Here is a 23,023-nt window from a genome sequence, read left to right on the forward strand (position 1 = left end):
CTGGTGAAATGAGAGCACGAGACAGGCTGCACATAAAGTAGGCCTCATGCAGCCTGCAGGCCATAGTTTGTTCAGGCCTTCTCTAAACCAATAAAATAATTTACCTTATTATTAATATTACAAATATTTAATTTCTTCTGCTTATCAATACCATTTTTTTACTTATTTATATTTTTTTAGAAACAGATAGAGATTAATCACCACCACTGAAAACTTCACTATACAGTTTGAAAAGTTTGTTGCCCGAGTATGAAAGGGTAATGGTACAGTGTTAAAAATTTTTGTACTTAATGTATAACATTTCGAATAGCAACTCACCAAGTTTCATACAGTTTCAATAACATATTTTTTTAATTACAGGTCCTGAATTCAACAAAGAAAAGGAAATCAATCATCATGCAGTCATCCAATATTTAGAAAAAAAGGGACTAATAAGAAAAACAATTCATTAGGATATGGCTACAACATTAGGGAAGGGTACCCCTTCCTATTTCATGGTTAAGAAGTGGGCAGCAGAATTTAAACAAGGGAGGGAAAGCCTGGAAGATGACCCACAATGTTGAAGACCTGTATTGTTCATCACTCCAGTTGTTGACAGTGCATATGATCTGATGATAAGTGATAGTTTGGTACATTGCTAGTGTCTTGAGCATCTCACCTGAATGTGTGTACTACATAAACAAAGGTGATCGCTATGAAAAAAGGTATCGGCACAATAGGTTGCAAAGTTGTTGATAATAGATCAAAAATGCACAAGAGTTGCTATGTCAAGTAAATATCTGCATCATTTCCAAGCAGATCTAGCAAATTTCCTTGCAAGCTTTGTGACCATGGATGAGAACAAAGGAGCAATCCTAACAGTGGAAACACAGCCCTTCTCCCATTTCCAAAGAATGCCAAGTTGATTCCTTCTGCTAGAAAGGTGATGGCATTGTTTTTGGGATGCTGTAGAGCAGCAGTTCCCAACATTTTTTGACTCGTGAACCCTTTCAATGTAATATTTTTTTTATTGCGAACCCCTTTCAACATAATATTTTTAATGCAAACCACTAAGCCTATATTCTCTGAAATCGTATAATACTTCTGAATTTTTATTATAAAATATTTCCAGTATGACGTTTTTATAAGCAACATTGCATAATAATCAAAATTATTATTAAGTATTATTTATACTTTGTAAAGCAGTTATTAATCAGTACAAACTACATTTCGAACAGGCTAAGAATAGAAAACTTGCTTCTTGTCCAAATGGTAGCCGAGCATTCTGGTCTCTTGTCAAAGTTATTAGCCACAAAAACTATTTCTTGACTAAATGTGTAAGAGTATGAAAAAAGATTGTTTATGCATGGGTAATGCACTTCCATCATTTCTACTACCTAGGTATTATGCATGCATCATTTGATTATATCTTGCATTACCCATGCATAAACAACCTTTTTCATACTTTTAGACATTTAGTCAAGAAATATATTTAGATTAAACCATGCACACCATAAAGCATCTCTCATATTGTGGAGTTATACTTCATAATTGAGTTGTCACTATTGCAACAACAGGGTACCTGCACGCCCACCGATGAGTATGCCAACAAGCTTCGAAACAATGCCATCTGGGTGGTGGTATCCGCCGAGAATAAGTGACATTAGTCTTTTCCAATTGTGAAGCGGTACTTATTCAAAGCAGCACAATACCTTGGCAACTCATTGTGAAGGTATTCACAATATGAGATGTAATCAAACAATGCATGCATACTACCTGGGTAGTAGAAATTATGGAAGTGCAGTGCCCATGCATAAGCAACCTTTTTCATACTTAGACATTTAATCAAGAAATAATTTTAGATATTTGCTTAACATGACATGCTGTAAGATAGTAAGGTAATTATAAGAAATTGTGATAGATGTGGTTTCTTTCCTTGCCAATTCTTTAATTTTTATTTAATTTTACTCTATTGTTTATTATTAGTTATATTTTGTAGTTTCCAATAATATACCTATGTAAATCTAAGCAGACGGCATTACAGAAGTTTTAGTGTGAACCCCCAGGGGTTTGTGAACCAACAGTTGTGAACTGCTGCTGTAGAGTATTGCTAGTGAATTAGCATTAGTAGGGCATAGGATGCAAGAAAGCAAGCTTATGCAGCATCAGCCAAAAAGGGGAAAAAAAAAAAAAAACCGCTCCCATTGCACCCCTCTGTTCGTTCCAAATACTTGTCCAGCTCAGCCTTAAATTTATTTAGGCTATCAACTTCCACAACGAAGGATGGAAGTCTGTTCCACCAACCAACTACCTACATCTGTGTTCCACCAACATCTATCCTACATCTGTCTTTCCTCAATTTGAATTTATGCCCGCTGAGATGATTATTCTGAGCAAGAGGAAGAATCCCATCAGCATTGAGCATGCTCAAACCATTCAAGACTTTATACACCTCAATCAGATCACCTCGCAGGTGCCTAGTCTCCAGACACTGTAATTTGCAAAATTTAAGCCTTACTTTGTAAGAGCAACCCTTTGTTCCATTCACTAATCTTGTTGCCCTTCTCTGTACTTGTTCCAACAGCTCTACATCCTTCTTAAAATGAGACCTCCAGACCTGTATACAGTACTCAAATTGTGGCCTAACCATTGCCTTATACAAGGGGATAATTACCTCCTTATCCCTGCTAGAAACATTCCTGTATATCATTGACAAGACACTATGAGCTACCCTTGCAGACCGTCTGCACTGCTCAGAAAGCTTCATATCTGCCTGCACAATTACTCCGAGGTTCTTTTCGTTCTCTACCACTGTCAGTGTAGTACCACAGAGTTGATATGTCACTTTGGGGTTACTGCTTCCCATATGTAGTACTTTACATTTGTCAATGTTAAACTTCATTTGCCACCTCTCGGCCCATCTGCCCAACTTTTCCAGATCCTGTTGCAGCAGCATACTGTCATTAGTGTCCTTAACAACCCTGCCAACCTTCGTATCATCTGAAAATTTGGACATTAAGACTGATATACCATCATCAATATCATTTATAAATACAGAAAACAAAAATGGGCCCAACACTGAACCCTCAGGGACTCCACTAATAACATTAGTCCACGATGAGCAGTGTTCATTGATTACCACTCTCTGTCTTCTTCCACTCAACCATCCCTTTATCCATAACAGCAATCTGCCTCCAATGCCAAACTGATCCAATTTGTGCAGCAGTCTTCCATGTGCAACAGTATCAAAATCCTTTCTAAGATCCAAATATATGATATCAAAGTTATTCCCTGCATCCAGTTCCTTTGTGACCACATCATAGTATCTAATCAAATTGGTCAGGCAAGATTTTCCCTTAACAAAACCATGCTGTGTCCAAGCTATAAATGAAGTCTTGTCTAGATGATCTTGCAGTGCTTCTTTAACCAGTGCCTCCATTAATTTTCGTGGAACAGAAGTTAAACTAACAGATCTATAATTACTCGTGTCACTCTTTGATCCTCCTTTGTGAAATGGGGTCACATTTGGACATCTCCAGTCCATTGGTACCTCCCCTGAGTCAAAGAAGCTCTCATAATTATGGCTTAAGCGTTTGCTTACTTCCTTTGTTGCCTCCTTTAATATTACTGGATAGATCCCACCTAACCTGGGTGCCTTTTTTATGTTTATCTTCAACAATTTCTCATCCACTTTCCTCTCAGTTATTACAAAATCACCTAGCTCACTGCCAGAGTTTAACTCACCTCTGGCATTCCCCTCCCTGAATAACTCCTCATCGGTGAATGTAGATGCAAAATACTCATTTAGTTTGTTAGCCACCTGAGCAGGATCATCAACAGTTGAATCATCAATATCCAGTATATCAATTTGATTCATCCCTTTCCTTCTAGAGTTTACATAGGTAAAGAACTCTTTGTTGTTTTTCTTTGCATCCTTTGCCAAGAATTTCTCATAATCTGCCTTTGGCTGCCTAATCTCTGTTTTGAGTTGGTTACAGACCAGCTTATATCTATCGTAGGCTCCCATGTCGCCCATTAATTTATATTTATCCCATGCATTTTTCTTCTCTGCCATATGTCTCATTAGTTCATCTGACATCCATTTAGGCCTTGAACGATATTTCTTAGTTGGTATGTAAAGCCTAGTAGCTTCCAAGATAAATTCTTTGAAAGCTTCCCATTTTGAATTCGCTGTTGGTAACATCATCAGTTGGTCCCACCGTATAGAATTTAAATACTGTCTCAGACCAACGTAGTCGCCTTTACAAAAGAAAAAACCCTTTCTTTTACCCCTGTTGGTAGTTACCTCTTTGAGTAAATCTCGCTTCAGCACACTGTGATCACTGCCACCTAGTGGTGCCTTTATCTGCAGATTCTTAATGCATGAAAAATCACTACTGATAATCAGATCAAGAATATTACTCCCTCTAGTTGTCTCCCGAAAATGCTGATGTAGAAAACATTCATCTAATAAATCCACAAAAGCCTTGCTAGTGTGTGATTGACCAACCAACAAATTCCAGTCAATATCTGGGAAATTAAAATCCTCCATTATAAGATTCTGTGATATACTGGCCCGTTCTATTTCCCTGTACAGTTTCTGATTATACTCAGAGTCATTAGGCCTATAACACACTCCTGCTCTCAATTTTGATTGATCTCCCAATGCTTATGTCACACCAAACTGACTCGACACTGCACTGTCCAGCGATGTTGACTGGATTCACTTCCTTGGATTTTATGTTTCTTAACTAATAGCATAACCCCCTCCTCCCTTCCTATCTTGTCTATCCTTCCTGTACACATTGTATTCCCCAAATTCCAGTTCTGCATTCCTTATATCTGTGTGAAACCACGTCTCTGATATCCCAACAATATCTGCCTTTGATGTTCTGAGCAATACTTCAAATTCATCAAATTTATTTACCAAACTCCTAGCATTGGTGTACGTGCAAGTATACATGCACCTGTTCCTATTCTTAGCTACCCTAACACAACCCATGTATTTACTTGTACCACAATGACTCCCAGCAGCCTCTGAAATACCCTGCATCTTGTTTTCCAGGCTGCTGCTCATTCCAATAGAAGCAGTGCAAGAATCACCTTCACCTCTGCCAGTGGGTACTGTTAATCTATTAGTCCTTGTATCCCCCCAAGCTAGCAGTTTTCTGACCCACCTAACACTGCCTCGATAGCATCAGCAAATATTCTTGCAACCTTTCTATTTAAGTGTATCCCATCGCTGTAGAAGCAGTCTCTCCTGTTAACCAGACTAGGCTGAAAAAAATTCTACCCCTTGAGCCTTGCACAATCTTTCCAGGGCCGAATTGATCAACAAGGCTCTCATCACATACATCCTCCTATTGTGTCTGGGCAAAATTGCAGACACTTTCAAATTCAACCCTAATTCACGGCTTTTTTTTTCAACAGTGACCTGTACTTGTTAAGTAATTCTGCTGGTCTCCTACTCTTAATATCATTAGTGCCAACATGTACAACAATATCACCTTTATTAATTAATGAATGCTGTTGTTGTTTTGTTATTTGGAGCATTAGCAACTAAGGCCATATTGCTCCGGGATATGCGGTGGTCATTCCCTGACCTTTCCGCATCCTCTGTATTTGGTGGTGACGGGCTCGAACCCCGGTCTAATCAAGAAGCGTGTGCCACGCACTGCTGCTCCTTCCCATCTGGCTACGGAGGCACCTACAATATCACCTTTTTTTGCCCTTAAAAATGATATCCGCTCTATGTCATCAACCTTTGCTTCTGGCAGACATACCCTGGTCCTGTTCCACCCATCCTTTTTACATAGCATGTTCCCCGTTTCCCTGACAAAAGAGTCACCAACAACTACTAGTTCCTGTGGGACCAGCGCATTCTGCCTTGGGGGTTGCTGCTGTGTTGCGTGATGATCAAGTGCAAGCTCTGGTGTTGATGTAGGCAGCTGAGAGCTTGATGGGCCCCTCAATTTAGATCCTTCGAGGGCATCCACCCTCTCCTTCAAGCTCTCATATAGGCCCATAACAACGCTGAGTTGTCGCCTGATTTCGTTACACTCCTTACATCGCGCGCACACACAAAGACATCCCACTTGGCAATATCATGTCCCGTACCTGATTGCTCCACAAACATCAAGAAAGCAGTGTATTTTAAAAGGCTGTGATTCAGAGAGCAACTGCCACCCTCAGTTCTCCCCTGGTCCACAGCACTCCATTTAGCTTGAGCCTTTTGCATTGCTGCTCTGGTCTGAGTCATGATTTTGATTCAATTTCAATTACAGTACAAAATTATAACCCTAAACTTGTATCCCAACGCAGTTGTAACACTATATATCTATATATTTTTTTTCAGTATCAAGTATTATCTTTGAGTTTCTTTATATAACTTCCGTATCAAGTTATGTATTAATTAATTATGTTACGTTTGTAAAATCTAAGTCATTATATGTATTTAGTTAAAAAGTACAATTTAATTGACAATAAAGTTCAACAAGATTAATAAATTTTACTGATTAATTGATGATATACTATACTATACTATACTAAGCTAATACTATCTAGTTCGGGATATAACGTTGTATCATATAACAATGGTGGCAAGTTACGAACGGTAAATCTACGGACACTTAAGTATTAATTAACTTCCAAAATCTCGCTGTCTCAATTCAGAATAAACCAAGGATCTTGACTAAGTCTATAAGCTACTTATAGAAAATAATTTAATATAACAATTAGTCAATAAAGCGGCTAAATATAGCTAAAAATCTTCTCGTTTGCTGGCTCTGCAAAATTTGTAAAACACATGGATTGGATACCCTAACTGATACTAAGTAATAGCCTACAAAATCTCTAACTAAGTTAAAATTTAAACTAAGTATCGTAACTAGGAATATAAAGCTACTCTAGAAAATAAGTTAATATGCCAATTTAAGTTAATAAAACAGAAAAAACTTCTCTATTTTCCTGAGCCATAAAATCTTTGCCTGCACAAGGCTACTCTTGTTCCAATTACCTTCAGAAAGGTCAGACAGCCACAGAGGCATATTATGTAGACCTTGTGAGGTGCTTGCATTAAAATATCAAGGGCAAACACGGAGGGAAAACTCAGCAAAGGAGTCTTGTGCCACCAGGACAATGCATCTGGTTGTAAGTCTGTCACTGCATGAGTGCAGCTTTGAAATTTTGGACCATTCCCATAATCACCAGATCTAGCACCATCAGCCTTTCACATATTTCCTAATTTGAAAAAATACCTGGCTGGCATTCATTTTCCCACTGACAGTGATGTCATTACTGCAGTGGATGCATTCCTGGAGGTCCAAGAGAAAACTTTCTTCATAACTGGAATCAATGCATTGCACCATAAGTGGCAAAAATTTATTGACTTCAAAGGTGACTATGTTGAAAAGTAATGTGTTACCAGATGCCTCAAATAAACCCTTCATACTCAGGTCACAAACTTTTCAAATGTCCCTCTTAATATATCCCTGTTTTTAATAAATACTATTTGTAATAAATGATTTAATGTGTTTAATATTTTTGTCTCAAGGTATCTCAGTTTTTTCAATAGTGAGCAACATGATCAAGATCTATATGTGTGCAGCTGCATGAATTTTTTTAAAATTAAAAACGGTGGTGAAGTATAGGCTGATAACTATTCAAAATTATGGATTTTTTAGCAGTAATACAAAAGCATTCCAAAACACTTTAATTAACTTTATTTGTACAAAAGAGTACAGTAATAGCCTTGTTCTAATCAATTATCAATCAGTTAAAGGTATTTAACAAATACACTGTGGGGTGTACCCATATATAAAAATTTCAGCAGGCCTCATTTGGCTGATGTACTACATGTTGGATGCCCCTGCTAGAGTCTATCTCATCAACTCTCTATAGTTTGGATAAATTAAAATAATAAGGTTATGATGGCAAGCCATTTAAATTGACATAGACCAACAAGCACCAGCCACAAACTCACAAATTCAAAACAGCCAGCAGCAAATACATACATTTGTTAATGAAAAGCAACTACTGGAGATTAGCTGGGGTCAGTAAGCGTCACTAAAAATTTTTGATTAAGATCAATTCCCTTGTGATGGCTAGCATTCCTTGTGAGCAACTTTTATTCAGACAATTTTTCTTATCTTGTACAGCTGCCAAATTATAATGATCAGAATACTTCTACAGTAATGATAAGGGATTCACAGTAATAATGTAGAGGTATTTAGACTGTATTCTAGTTAATTTGCATGTAAACTAAGTATCATAACTAGGAATATAAAGCTACTCGAGAAAATAAGTTAATATGCCAATTTAAGTTAATAAAACAGAAAAAACTTCTCTATTTTCCTGAGCCGTAAAAACTTCGCCTGCACAAGGCTACTCTTGTTCCCATTACCTTCAGAAAGGTCAAGAGGAAAAACCTCATTTCTAAATTAGGGATTCCTACTTCTACTGAAACTGTCTAATAGTATTATAGTGCTAATTTGAGAAGAAAAAAAACCTTTAGACTTTTTTTTAAAATGGAATCATCGATACAAATGTTAATCATATTTAGCAGCCATGGGCTTGAACCCCAGTTCACTCAAAGAGCATGTGCTAATGCACTCATGCTGCTGAGCAGTCGGCTACATCAAGCCTATGTAGTGGCTAAGAAATTATTTCCAAGAACTGCATAATTTCTCAAATTTTCTATTTCTTTCTCATAATCCACACCTACCACAACCACCTGACATCTATCTATGTATATATGGGAGTATAATCAAAGAGCAAGTATATTATGCCTAAATTTATTAAACTAAAAGATAACAAGCACATTAATAAGTGACTTACTCAACCACTATTCTGCAGAATTTATTATGAAAGCTTAATTTTTACAATTAATTATTAAATTGCTACTAATAATATGAATCATAATTTATATTTTTTAGATAATTACCTCATCTGCAGCTATATCATCTTTACCATCTGTATCTATCAATTCCATTTCCTCTTGATCATCAGAAATATTCTGTACTAAATTCAGATCTCCCTGAAAATTGTATAGACAATTTGGGTCAAGAGGTTATATTTAAAATGTATCATGCTAAAATAACTGATTCTTCTGATTGCTTTATACTAGACAGGTAAGGCTTGCAAAAATAATGATAAAAAACCTTGTGAAATAAGGGGGGTAGGGATAACAATGGTTACTGTTCTACTCACTTTTGCCTTCAGTGCCTCCTAAATATGTATTGTAGTTAGTTATTGTGTATATTTCAAGAGTAAGTATATACATCACTATTTTAGATAATCCCTGTCCTCAAAAATCATGAGCACTTACCTATGGTGTCATTTTACTCATGAATTTCATTGTTTACTTTCTTGGGATTATATTCTATATCAAAAAATTGTTCTATATACATCGTTCATTATATTGTTATATACGATTACATATATATAATTATATAATATAACACATATATAATTATATAATACATAACATTTATTAATAATAATTTAATAGTATTATATATCACTAAGATTAAATATTATATATGATTATATTGTGCTATATATAAACAGTAAATAAAAAAGGATGACTACCAGTGCTTGAATTGGGACAGAATGCTATTCTATTGATAAGTTGACTTTTCAAAATTAAGTAAAACTCTCCCAGTTATTAAACTTCCAAAAAAAAAAAAAAAAAGTTTTCCAAAATGTCATGATAGTTCCAGCTAAATGATTATCTTTATCTTTGAGATGCATTTGGCTGTCATTCCTGTCTACGATTAAATTTTAAATTCAATTTCAAAACTGCTAGTATTACAATTGCAATCTATATTATGTATACACATATTTCTTTTGTTAATTTTCATATGAAAACTATAAAATTAAAGCAGTGGTGTGTTTATGTATAGGTGCACTAGGCATAGGACACAAAAGTTGAAATACACATTAAAATACACAAAATTCTGTACCAGTGGGGGAGGGCAAAATCCCACAGGAAGTCCCTAACTGGTCTAAATATATCCATGACAAAAAGATTAATGATTTAACAATTTGGCTGGTACTTTTTACAGAACTAAAATGATTATTAATACAGTACAATAAATTTTCAAAAAAAAAAAAAAAAAATGCAGTTTTTAAAGTTATTGTGGAAAATATATACAAATACTGAAATTTTAAAGTACAATACAAAATACAATGCAGAAACAAACACTGAAAGTTTTTTCAATAATATTCACTTATTTGATAGTTTATCTTGGAATCCAAACTGATCATATATAAACTTTTAGGGAATAAAAAAAATCTGTTTCTGCATCCTGTTTTTTTATTAAATTTTGAATTAAGAGTGTAAATTTTCACCACAATAATTTCCAAAGTTGCTATCAACAGTTGTAGTAACTCTGCACACATGAATACTGCCCTGTTGTGTTGTGACATTTCTTCAATATGATATTTTATTTCATAACCAATTCATCAGTTGGTTTAAGCTTCATATTATTAATCCCCACATGTATTATCAAGCACCCATTAGTACTATCACAAACTGGTTGTAACAGCTTGTAATAATGGTACTAATTATTTGTTACATCATTAATTATGTTACAAATTGCATTGGACTACAGATGTTTGAAAATATTCCCAATTCACAAAGGAGGACCAAAATGGGGCACAAGTAATTACAGATCCGATAGTTTAACTTCTGTTCCAGTGAAAAACCAATCTGTTTAAAATTGATATCATATACTTGGATATCAGAAAAGCTTTTGATATTGTTTCACATAAAAAAACTGCTGTATAAACTGGAGCAGTGTGATACTAAGGACATGTTACTGCTCTTGATAAAAGGATGATTGAGCAAAAAAAGAAGACGGAAAGTTGGTAATAATGGACAGTCTTCATGGACTAATGTCTTGCCCCAAGGTTCAGCATTGGGCATATTGTTGTTTTCTGTATTATTAATGGTATTGATGAAGGTGTATCAGGCTTGATGTCCCTTTGCTGGTGAGACAAACGTTGGCAGGGTGATTAATGACAGTAATCAAATTACATTACTACAACAAGGTCTAGAAAAATTAGGCAGATGATGGTCTGAGATAAATAAAATAAATTTTCTGTTTATACTCCGGGACGACCAAATGGTCAGAGGAGTCACAAGATAGACAGAATACAAGAAACAGCACCGTATTCAGCAGTCATGGACTTGAACCCCGGTCACTCAAGGCACGTGTACTTATGCACCCGCGTGCTTGGTTGATTGGTTGGTTGTTTAAGGATTTTATGGTGCATTAGCATCTAAGGCCATAATGTGCCAAGTTGACAAAGGCAATCTAGTGAGTATGGGCTGAGAAATGGCAACTGAAGTTTAATATCAACAAATGCAAGATACTGCATTATAAGTAGCAGTGATCCTAGATTATGTACCAACTCTGTGGTACTATACTCAGTGTAGTTGAAAATGAAAAAGAGCTGGGGTTAATAATGTAGCAAGTTATGAAGTTCTCTGAGCAGTGCAGACAGGCTGCCAGGACGGCTCATAGGGTTCAATGATATACTTTGCTTTCTTGCATCATATACCTCTGCTAATAATAATGCTTGCAGGGATAAGGAGGAGATTACCCCATTGTATAAGGCAGTGTTTCTCAACCTGTGTGCCACGAGTATGCTTCAAGTGTGCAGAGGAAAAGGCAAATTTAAAAAATAATAATAAATCCAAGTTTTATAATAAAAAATTAATTCAAACAAAAAAAATTGTTTATTTACACTATGCTGATCGAAGCGTCTTGAGGCAGTCAATGTGGTCATGTTTTGATTCTTAGTGCTAGATCTGTTCACCTATACTACACAAAATACCCCCAAGGGCTCACATCTAGTGAGTATGGGCTTGGCACACCGAGGGTCCTGAGCTGGATATCATTATTCTTCTCTTTCTTGGTGATTTCCCTCGACTTTTGACCCACTCTCTCTCTCTCCCCCTCCCTCCCTCCCTCCCTCTCTCTCTCTCTCTCTCTCTCTCTCCCTCCCTCCCTCCCTCTCTCTCTCTCTCTCTCTCTCTCAGGGTAACTTGGGATTTTTTTTTTTTTTTTTTTTGGCTGGTGCAGCATAAGCCTCAGGCTTCCTTGCACCATGTAGCCAATAATAATAATAATAATAATAAATACATTATTAAATATACCCAACAGAAATAACTTACCGTTTGTGAATATATGGGTATAGTAGTGACTGTAGTGTGCCGCAGCAATGAAGACGTTGAGAAACACTGATATAAGGCAATGATCAAGCCACATCTGAAGTACTGATACAGGTCTGGATGACTCATTTTAGGAAGGTGGTATAGTTGCTGGAATGGTTACAGAGAAGGGCAACAAGATTGGTGAAACGAATGAAAGGGTGAACCTACCAAGGATGGCTTCAGTTCTGCAAATTGCTGTGTCTAGAGACTAAGCACCTGCAAGGTGACCTGACTGAGGTGATTAAAGCTTTGAATGGACCAAGCAAGCTAAATGCTGATGGCATTCTTCCTCTTGCTCAGACTACACACAGGAGGGGACATAAATTAAAACTGAGTAAGGGCAATTGCAGGGCAGATGTGCAAAAGTCTGCCTTCAGCAAGCAGGTGTATGATTATTGTTGAAACAAACTTCCATCTGTTGACATGAAAGTGGATTGACCGAATAAATTCACGGATAAATATGGGATGATTTTTTAGTTGATACTTCATAAGTAGTGGCACCATTTGCGACAACTAATACTAATTTTTGCTCCTTAAAACAGATCAGGCACATTCATGAACAACACACCACTAACGTAAGTACATATAGTTATGTCTAAGACAAATTCCTCAAGCAGCCGCTATAGGTTGAAAACATCACTGTACATGTCTGATGTAGCTTCTTTCTGTTCATGGTTTTGAACAAACTGGATTTCAATCTCAAATTGCGGAGAAACTTCGCTACGAGTTGCCTTGTTATTACACTACTCTAAATAAAAAGCACTTCTTCAATGGAGAAGAAATTATACTGCATACGCAATTATTTTCTTTTTCTTCTTGAAAAAGAAAAGAATTGCATAAAAAAAAAAAGACTGAACGTCTAAAAAAGAAAAATGTTATTAATTTATTTAATCAGATTAGCAACCTTAATCAATACACTGATCAAATACATTTATATATATATATATATATATATATATATATATATATATATATATATATAAGAATAGCTAGACTATTTTTTACAAGGTGCTTTGACATTTAATCAGGCCTATGTTTATTGAATATTTTATAACAGTTTAATGGTAATAAAGTTCTCTTCTATGGCACATTTAAGTACACATGGTGATCAACGGGATATTAACGTTTCGCTGATGATCGATCTCTTTACTACACCTACAAAACAACAATGTATCAATTGAACATAAAATACCTCATCTCCGCCAAAATAACGAATGTCATCTAACTGAACATCACCGTTTTCTCTCTTCTTTTTCTTCTTAATCTTCATACTTCAAATAATTATTTCAAGCAGAAACACAGCACAGATCGCAACGCATGGCTTCCAAACAGATCATAGCGCCCCCTTAAATAAAGTTCCGGAAGCGCGATTTTATTTAATTATTGATATTTCCGGTTCTTGCAGTTAATAACGTAATTTTAATTTTGATTAATTTAAGTTGATTTTTTATTTGTTTTAATTTCAACATGGCCAGAAGAATTCACAGTTTAATTATAAGTTTAGTTAAAAAAACACTTAAAATCCAAGGAAGTACAGCCAGTACTTCCTTGGATTTTAAGGAAGGACAAGGAAGGACATAGGTGGACAGAGCACTATCGAGTCAGTTAGGTGTAACATAAGCACTGGGAAAGCAAAATTGAGAGTAGGAGCGTGTTATAGGCCTAATGACGCTAATCAGTACAATGAACAAATAATAGAAATAGAGTGGGCCAGTAAATCAGAGTGTCTTATAATGGGATATTTTAATTTCCCACATATTGACTGGAATTTGTGGGTTGGTCACTGACACACAAGCAAGGCTTTTGTGGATTATTCAATGATTGTTTTCTATAGCAGCATGCTCGGGAGGCAACTAGAGGGAGAACTAATTTTGATCTCATTATCAGTAGTGATTCTTCATGCATTACGAATCCACAGATAAAAGGAACCAGTAGGTGACAGTGATCACTATGTGCTGAAGCGGGATTTACTCAAAGAGGTAACTACCATCGTGGGTAAAGGGAAAGGAATTTGCTTTCTTAAGATGACTACGGTGGTCTGCGACAGTTTTCAAATTCTATACGGTGGGACCAACTCATGATGTTACCAAAAGCAAATTCAAAATGGGAAGGCTTCAAAGAATTAATCTTGGAAGCTGCTAGGCTTTTCATAACAACTAAGAAATATTGTTCAATGTTTAGGCCTAAATGGATGTCATATGAACTAATGAGACATGTGGCAGAGAGGAAAAATGCATGGGATACATATAAATTAATGGGTGACATGGTAGCCTATGATTGATGTAAGTTGGTCTGTAACCAAGTCACAAAGGAGGTTAGGCAGATTATGAGAGATCTTTGGCAGGAGGATGCAAAGAAAAACAGCAAAAAGTTCACTTATATGAACTCTAGAAACTGTAGAAGTAAGAGGATGAATCAGATTGGTTCTCTTGATATCGAATGTTCAACTGTTGATGATCCTGCTCAGGTAACTAACAAACTAAACGAGTACTATGCATCTACATTCACAAATGAGGACTTATTCAGGGAGGGGAATGTCAGAGGTGTATTAAACATTGGCAGTGAGCTACATGATTTTATAATAACTGAGAGCAAAGTGGAGGGGAAATTGTTGACGCTAAACATGAGAAAGGCACCTCGGGTGGATCACATCTATCTAGTTATATTAAAACGAGGCAGCAAAGGAAGTAAGCAAACACTTAGTCATAATTATGAGAGCTTCCTTGGACTCAGGGGAGGTACCAGTTGCCTGGAGATTTGCAAATGTGACCTCAATTCACAGAGGAGGATCAAAGGGCAACACAAGTAATTACAGACGTCTTAGTATAACTTCTGTTCCAGGGAAATTAATGGAGGCACTGGTTAAAGAAGCACTGCAGGATCATCTAGACAAGGCTTAAGTTATAGCTCGGACACATCATGGGTTTGCTAAAATCTCGTCTAACCAATCTGATTGGCTAATATGATGTGGTCACAAAGGAACTGGATGCAAAGAATAATTTTGATATGTTTGGATCTTAGAATGGCTTTTAGCATTAGCATTAGCATTAGTAGAGGCATTTGATGCAAGAAAGCAAGCTTATGCAGCATCAGCCAAAAAAAAAAAAAAAAAAAAAAAAACCCACTTCCACTTCAGCTCTCTGTTCGTTCGAAATACCTGTCCAGCTGAGCCTTAAACTTATTTAGGCTATCAACCTCCACTACAAGGGATGGAAATCTGTTCCACCAACTAACTACCCGCTGGATAAAGGCAAATTTCCGCACATCTATCATACATCTGTCTTTCCTCAATTAGCATTAGCATTAGAATTAGTAGAGGCATTTGATGCAAGAAAGCAAGCTTATGCAGCATCAGCCAAAAAAAAAAAAAAAAAAAAACCCACTTCCACTTCACACCTCTGTTCGTTCAAAATACCTGTCCAGCTGAGCCTTAAACTTATTTAGGCTATCAACCTCCACTACAAGGGATGGAAGTCTGTTCCACCAACCAACCACCCGCTGGCTAAAGGCAAATTTCCGCACGTCTATCCTACATCTGTCCTTCCTCAATTTGAATTTATGCCCTCCCAGGTGATTATTCTGAGCTAGAGGAAGAATCCCATCAGCATTGAGCATGCTCAAACCATTCAAGGCTTTATACACCTCTATCAGATCACCTCGCTGGTCTCTAGTCTCCAGACACTGTAATTTGCAAAACTTAAGCCTTTCTTCGTAAGAGCACCCCTTTGTTCCATTCACTAATCTTGTTGCCCTTCTCTGTACTCGTTCCAGCAGCTCTACATCCTTCTTGAAATGAGGCCTCCAGACCTGTATACAGTACTCTAGGTGTGGCCTAGGCATGCTTATTAAACTAGGCATGCCTATTACTCTAGGCATGCTTATTAAACCATTCAAGGTCTTATATACCTCAATGAAATCACCTCGCAAGTGCCTAGTCTCCAGACACTGCAATTTGCAAAACGTAATCCTTTCTTCGTAAAAAATCAAATTATTATTTTAGGGTTGCCCGTAATTTGAATTTATGCCCTCTCAGGTGATTATTCTGAGCAAGAGGCAGTATCCCATCAGCATTGAGCATGCTCAAACCATTCAAGGCTTTTTACACATCTATCAGATCACCTCGCCGGTGCCTAGTCTCCAGACACTGTAATTTGCAAAACGTAAGCCTTTCTTCGTAAGAGCAACCCTTCGTTCCGTTCACTAATCTTGTTGCCCTTCTCTGTACTCGTTCCAGCAGCTCTACATCCTTCTTGAAATGAGGCCTCCAGACCTGTATACAGTGCTCAATCACCTCCCTATCCCTGCTAGAAAAATTCCTGTATATCATTGATAAGACACCATGAGCTACTCTTGCAGCCCGTCTGCACTGCTCAGATCATAACTTCATATCTGCCTGCACAATTACCCCCAGGTCCTACTCATTCTCTACCACTGTCAGTGCAGTACGACAGAGTTGATACGTTGCTCTGGGGTTGCTGTTTCCCATATGTAGTACTTTACATTTGTCAATGTTAAACTTCATTTGCCACCTCTCAGCCCATCTGCTCAACCTTTCCAGATCCTGTTGCAGCAGCATAGTTTCAGTAGTGTCCTTGACAACCCTGCCAACCTTTGTATCTTCTGCAAACTTGGACAATAAGCTTGATCTACCATCATCAATATTATTTATAAATACAGAAAACAACAATGGACCCAACACTGAACCCTGAGGGACTCCACTAATAACATTAGTCCACGATGAGCAATCTCCATTAATTACCACTCTCTGTCTTCTGCCACTCAACCATCCCTTTATCCATAGCAACAATTTGCCACCAATGCCACACTGCTGCAATTTGGGCAGCAGTCTTCCATGTGCAACAGTATCAAAAGCCTTTCTAAGATCCAAATATATAATATCAAAGTTATTCCCTGCATCCAATTCTTTTGTGACTACCTCATAGTATCCTATCAAATTGGTCAGGCAAGACCTTCCCTTAACAAAACCATGCGGTGTCTGAGCTATAACTGAATTCTTGTCAAGATGACCCTGCAGTGCTTCTTTAACCAGTGCTTCCATTAATTTTCCTGGAACAGAAGTTAAACTCACAGGTCTATAATTACTTGTGTCAGCCTTTGATCCTCCTTTGTGAATTGGGGTTACATTTGCACATCTCCAGTCTGTGGGTACCTCCCGTGGGTCCAAGGAAGCTCTCATAATTATGGCCAACGGACTGCTTACTTCCTTTGCTGCCTCCTTTAATATAACTGGATAAATCCCATCCAACCCAGGTGCCTTTCTTGTATTTATCTTCAACAATTTCTCCTCCACTTTACTCTCAATTATTAGAAGGTCATCTAGCTCACTGTCAGTGTTTACTTCATCTATGGCATTCCCCTTCCTGAATAACTCCTCATGTGTGAATGTAGATGCAAAATATTGATTTATTTTGTTAGCTACCTGAGCAGGATCATGAACAGTTGAACCATCGATATCAAGTGGACCAATCTGATTCATCCCCTTCCTTCTAGAGTTTACATAAGTAAAGAACTCCTTGCTGTTTTTCTTTGCATCCCTTGCCAAAGATTTCTTGTAATCTGCCTTCGCTTGCCTAACCTCCTTTGTAACTTGGTTACAGATCAACTTATATCTATCATAGGCTTCTGTGTCACATGTTAATTTATATGTATCCCATGCATTTTTCTTCTCTGCCATATGTCTCATTAGTTCATCTGACATCCATTTAGGCCTGAACCTTGAACAATATTTCTTAGTTGGTATGTAAAGCCTAGTAGCTTCCAAGATAAGTTCTTTGAATGCTTCCCATTTTGAGTTGGATCGCCGTCCTCCCCGCACCACGTGGAAAAAGTTTTCATGCAAGTTCAAATCCCATCGATGCGTTAGGAATTTTATTGGCCTTTTTCACAACCTGGCTGAGTTGGTAAGTCTCAGGCGTGGGTGGTATGGTTTTTTCTCCCGGAAACTCGAGTTTTTTCTTCAGCAAATAGAAAATCGACCACAGAATACACAATTTACAGACAGTATACACAGAGCAATATGATCTCAGTTGCCGATGCCTCTAAAACCCTACCACAATTCAGCACTGCCCAAAGCAGTGCTGAATTTATTTTTATTTTATTTATTTTATTTTATTTTTCCTGAAGTCTCCATGGACACAACTCAAAATTAATGGATTTCCCAATCTCTGCCCGGATCATACATGCTGACGCAGAATATCCAAAATCTGCAATAGTGGCATTTAATACTTCACTTGATATAACAGCTATTTCTTTCCTGTGTAGATCAAATGTTACATGTGTACAAATCTCGTCACTTTCTCATACTTTCTATTTGGTATCACTCTGCTGTCCTCCATCTGAAGATATCCAAATCTCCCTGAACTATCTACATTCTGTCATTGAAAAACTATGCCCATCACCAATCATTATAGCTACAGGCTCCAATGCCAAGTCTCCATTATGGTTTAGTACCTCCACTGACCACAGAGGGCGACAACTGGAGAACTTCATACTGGCACATAACCTGCACATCCTAAATAAATCCAATAAACCAAGTACCTTCATAATAAATGGTGAGTCTAACATCGACCTGACTCTCATAACTGCAAACATCACTAACAAACCATCAAACTGGGCTGTGATTGAGGATCTCACAATACAGACCACCGTGCAATTTCATTTAAACTAACCACAAATTTACAAAATCGGAGGTTACCTCCTCAGGACTTGAGAAGATTTGCTATAAAGCATATAAAATGACCACTGTTCTCGGAATCAGTTAAAAATTGCATAAAAGTATCGGTAAAGGTTTCCACGTGTTTCAACTCCGCTACCGTTCGTAATTTTCCCGCCATTGTGATACGATAGTTGTATGCCGTACTAGATAGCGTTAGTTAAACTTCGTTAGCAGTTAAATTGTACGTTTAAATAAATACATATAACGACTTAGATTACAAACGTAATATAATTAATTATATTTAACATAATTAATAACATAACATAATTAATTATAATTAATTAATAAATTAATAGAATCATGACTCAGACCAGAGCAGCAAAGCAAAAGGCTCAAGCTAATGGAAGCGCTGTGGCTCAGAGCAGAACTGAGGGGGGCAGTTGTCCTCTGACTCACAGCCTTATAAAATGCACTGTTTGCTTGATGTTTGCAGAGCAATCGGGTACGGGACATGATACTGCCAAGGGGGATGTCTTTGTGTGTGCGCGATGCAAGGAGTCTATCGATATCAGGCAACAACTCGGCGTTATTGTGGGCCTATATGAGAGCTTGAAGGACAGGGTTGATGCCCTCGAAGAAACTAAATTCAGGGGCCCATCAAGCTCTCAGCTGCCCACATCAACGCCAGAGCTTGCACTTGGGCATCGCGTGACACAGAGACAACCCCCAAGGCAGAATGCGCTGGTCCCGAAGGAACTAGTAGTTGTTGGTGACTCTATTGTCAGGGAAACGGGGAACATGCTTTGTAAAAAAGATAGGTGGAACAGGACCAGGGTATGTCTGCCAGGGGCAAAGGTTGATGACGTTGTAGAGCGAATATCATCTTTTAAGGGCGCAAAAGGTGATATAGTTGTACACGTTGGCACTAATAATATTAAGAGTAGGAGACCGGCAGAATTACTTAACAAGTACAGGTCACTGTTGAACAAAAGCCGAGAATTAGGGTTGAATTTGAAAGTGTCTGCAATTCTGCCCAGACATGATAGGAGGGAGTATATGATGAGAGCCTTGTCGATCAATTCGGCCCTGGAAAGATTGTGCAAGGGTCAAGGGGTAGAATTTTTTTTCAGCCTGGACTGTACTTGTTAACAGGAGAGATTGCTTCTACAGGGATGGGATACACTTAAATAGAAAGGGTGCAAGAATATTTGCTGATGCTATCGAGGCAGTGTTAGGTGGGTCGGAAAACTGCTAGCTTGGGGGGAGACAAAGACCAATAGATTGACAGTAGCCACTGGCAGAGGGGAAAGAGATTCTTGCACTGCTTCTATTAGAATGAGCAGAAGCCTGAAAAACAAGATGCATGGTATTTCAGAGACTGCTGGGAGCCATTGCGGTACAAGTAAACACATGGGTTGTGTTAGGGTAGCTAAGAATAGAAACAGGTGCAGGTATACTTGCGTGTACACCAATGCTAGGAGTTTAGTAAATAAATTTGATGAATTTGAGGTATTGCTCAAAACATCAAAGGCAGATATTGTTGGGATATCAGAGACGTGGTGTCACACAGATATAAGGGATGCAGAACTGCAATTTGCGGAGTACAACGTCTACAGAAAGGATAGACAGGATAGGAAGGGGGGAGGGGTTATGCTATTAGTTAAGAAACACATAAAAACCAAGGAAGTGAAGCCAGTCGACATCGCTGGACAGTGCAGTGTTGAGTCAGTTTGGTGTGACATAAGCATAGGGAATTCAAAATTGAGAGTAGGAGTGTGCTATAGGCCTAATGACTCTGATGAGTATAATAAGGAACTGTACAGGGAAATAGAGTGGGCCAGTAAATCAGAGAGTCTTATAATGGGAGATTTTAATTTCCCAGATATTGACTGGAATTTGGGGGCTGGTTACTCACACACTAGCAGGGCTTTTGTGGATTTATTGGATGATTGTTTTCTACATCAGCATGTTCGGGAGGCAACTAGAGGGAGTAATACTCTTGATTTGATTATCAGCAGTGATTCTTCATGCATTAAGAATCTGCAGATAAATGAACCACTAGGTGGCAGTGATCACAGTGTGCTGAAGTGGGATTTACTGAAAGAGGTAACTACCATTAGGGGTAAAGGGAAGGGTTATTGCTTCCGTAAAGGCGACTACGATGGACTGAGACAGTATTTAAATTCTATACAGTGGGACCAACTGATGATGTTACCAACAGCAAATTCAAAATGGGAAGCATTCAAAGAACTTATCTTGGAAGCTACTAGGCTTTACATACCAACTAAGAAATATTGTTCAAGGTTTAGGCCAAAATGGATGTCAGATAAACTAATGAGTCATATGGCAGAGAAGAAAAATGCATGGGATACTTACAAATTAACACATGACACAGACGCCTATGATAGATACAAGTTGATATGCAACCAAGTTACAAAGGAGGTTAGGCAGGCGAAGGCAGATTACGAGAAATCCTTGGCAAGGGATGCAAAGAAAAACAACAAAGAGTTCTTTACTTATGTAAACTCTAGAAGGAAGGGGATGAATCAGATTGGTCCACTTGATATTGATGGGTCAACTGTTGATGATCCTGCTCAGGTAGCTAACAAACTAAATGAATATTTTGCATCGACATTCACACATGAGGAGTTATTCAGCAAGGGGAATGCCAGAGGTGTATTCAGCTCTAGCAGTAAGCTACAGATCTTGAAATAACTGGGAGTAAAGTGGTGGAGAAACTGTTGAAGATAAACACAAGAAAGGCACCCGGGGTGGATGGGATCTATCCAGTTATATTAAAGGAGGCAGCAAAGGAAGTAAGCAAACCCTTAGCCATAATTATGAGAGCTTCCTTGGACTCAGGGGAGGTACCCATAGACTGGAAATGTGCAAATGTGACCCCAATTCACAAAGGAGAATAAAAGGCTGACACAAGTAATTATAGACCTGTGAGCTTAACTTCTGTTCCAGGAAAATTAATGGAGGCACTGGTTAAAGAAGCACTGCAGGATCATTTAGACAAGACTTCAGTTATAGCTCAGACACAGCATGGTTTTGTTAAGGGGAAGTCTTGCCTGACCAACTTGATTGGATACTATGATGCAGTCACAAAAGAACTGGATGCAGGGAATAACTTTGATATTATATACTTGGATCTTAGAAAGGCTTTTGATACTGTTGCACATGGAAGACTGCTACACAAATTGGAGCAGTGTGACATTGGAGGCAAATTGCTGCTATGGATAAAGGGGTGGTTGAGGGGGAGAAGACAGAGAGTGGTAATCAATGGACACTGCTCATCCTGGACTAATGTTATTAGTGGAGTCCCTCAGGGCTCAGTGTTGGGTCCATTATTGTTTTCTGTATTTATAAATGATATTGATGATGGTATATCAAGCTTAATGTCCAAGTTTGCAGATGATACAAAGGTTGGCAGGGTTGTCAAGGACACTGCTGACACTATGCTGCTGCAACAGGATCTGGAAAGGTTGAGCAGATGGGCTGAGAGGTGGCAAATGAAGTTTAACATTGACAAATGTAAAGTACTACACATGGGAAACAGCAACCCCAGAGCAACGTATCAACTCTGTGGTACTACACTGACAGTGGTAGAGAATGAAAGGGACTTGGGGGTGATTGTGCAGGCAGATATGAAGTTCTCTGAGCAGTGCAGACGGGCTGCAAGAGTAGCTCATGGAGTATTGTCAATGATATACAGGAATTTTTCCAGCAGGGATAAGGAGGTGATTATTCCATTGTATAAGGCAATTGTCAGGCCACACCTAGAGTACTGTATACAGGTCTGGAGGCCTCATTTCAAGAAGGATGTAGAGCTGCTGAAACGAGTACAGAGAAGGGCAACAAGATTAGTGAATGGAACAAAGGGGTGCTCTTACGAAGAAAGGCTTAAGTTTTGCAAATTACAGTGTCTGGAGACTAGGCACCAGCGAGGTGATCTGATAGAGGTGTATAAAGCCTTGAATGGTTTAAGCATGCTCAATGCTGATGGGATTCTTCCTCTAGCTCAGAAAAATCACCTGAGACGGCATAAATTCAAATTGAGAAAAGACAGATGTAGGATAGACGTGCGGAAATTTGCCTTTAGCCAGCGGGTGGTTGGTTGGTGGAACAGACTGCCATCCCTTGTG

The 23,023-nt window shown here is 38.1% G+C and overlaps 1 protein-coding gene across 1 annotated transcript in view; it reads right to left on the reverse strand.

Annotated features, from left to right (window-relative positions):
* Noc1 (Nucleolar complex protein 1) overlaps positions 1–13,532 on the reverse strand; it is a 72,742-nt gene extending 59,210 nt beyond the window's left edge. Inside the window, exons 1-2 of the mRNA XM_090376452.1 lie at positions 13,392–13,532; positions 8,921–9,013 (exon numbers count right to left, since the gene is read on the reverse strand). Coding sequence (XP_090232578.1) covers positions 8,921–9,013; positions 13,392–13,469 — 171 coding nt within the window. The 5' untranslated portion in view covers positions 13,470–13,532. The remainder of the gene's footprint in view (positions 1–8,920; positions 9,014–13,391) is intronic.
* Positions 13,533–23,023: the final 9,491 nt, after the last annotated feature.

This window comes from Mastigoproctus giganteus, chromosome 6 (assembly GCF_048544385.1).
Source record: "Mastigoproctus giganteus isolate SK-2022 chromosome 6, ASM4854438v1, whole genome shotgun sequence".
Lineage (NCBI taxonomy): Eukaryota > Metazoa > Arthropoda > Arachnida > Uropygi > Thelyphonidae > Mastigoproctus > Mastigoproctus giganteus.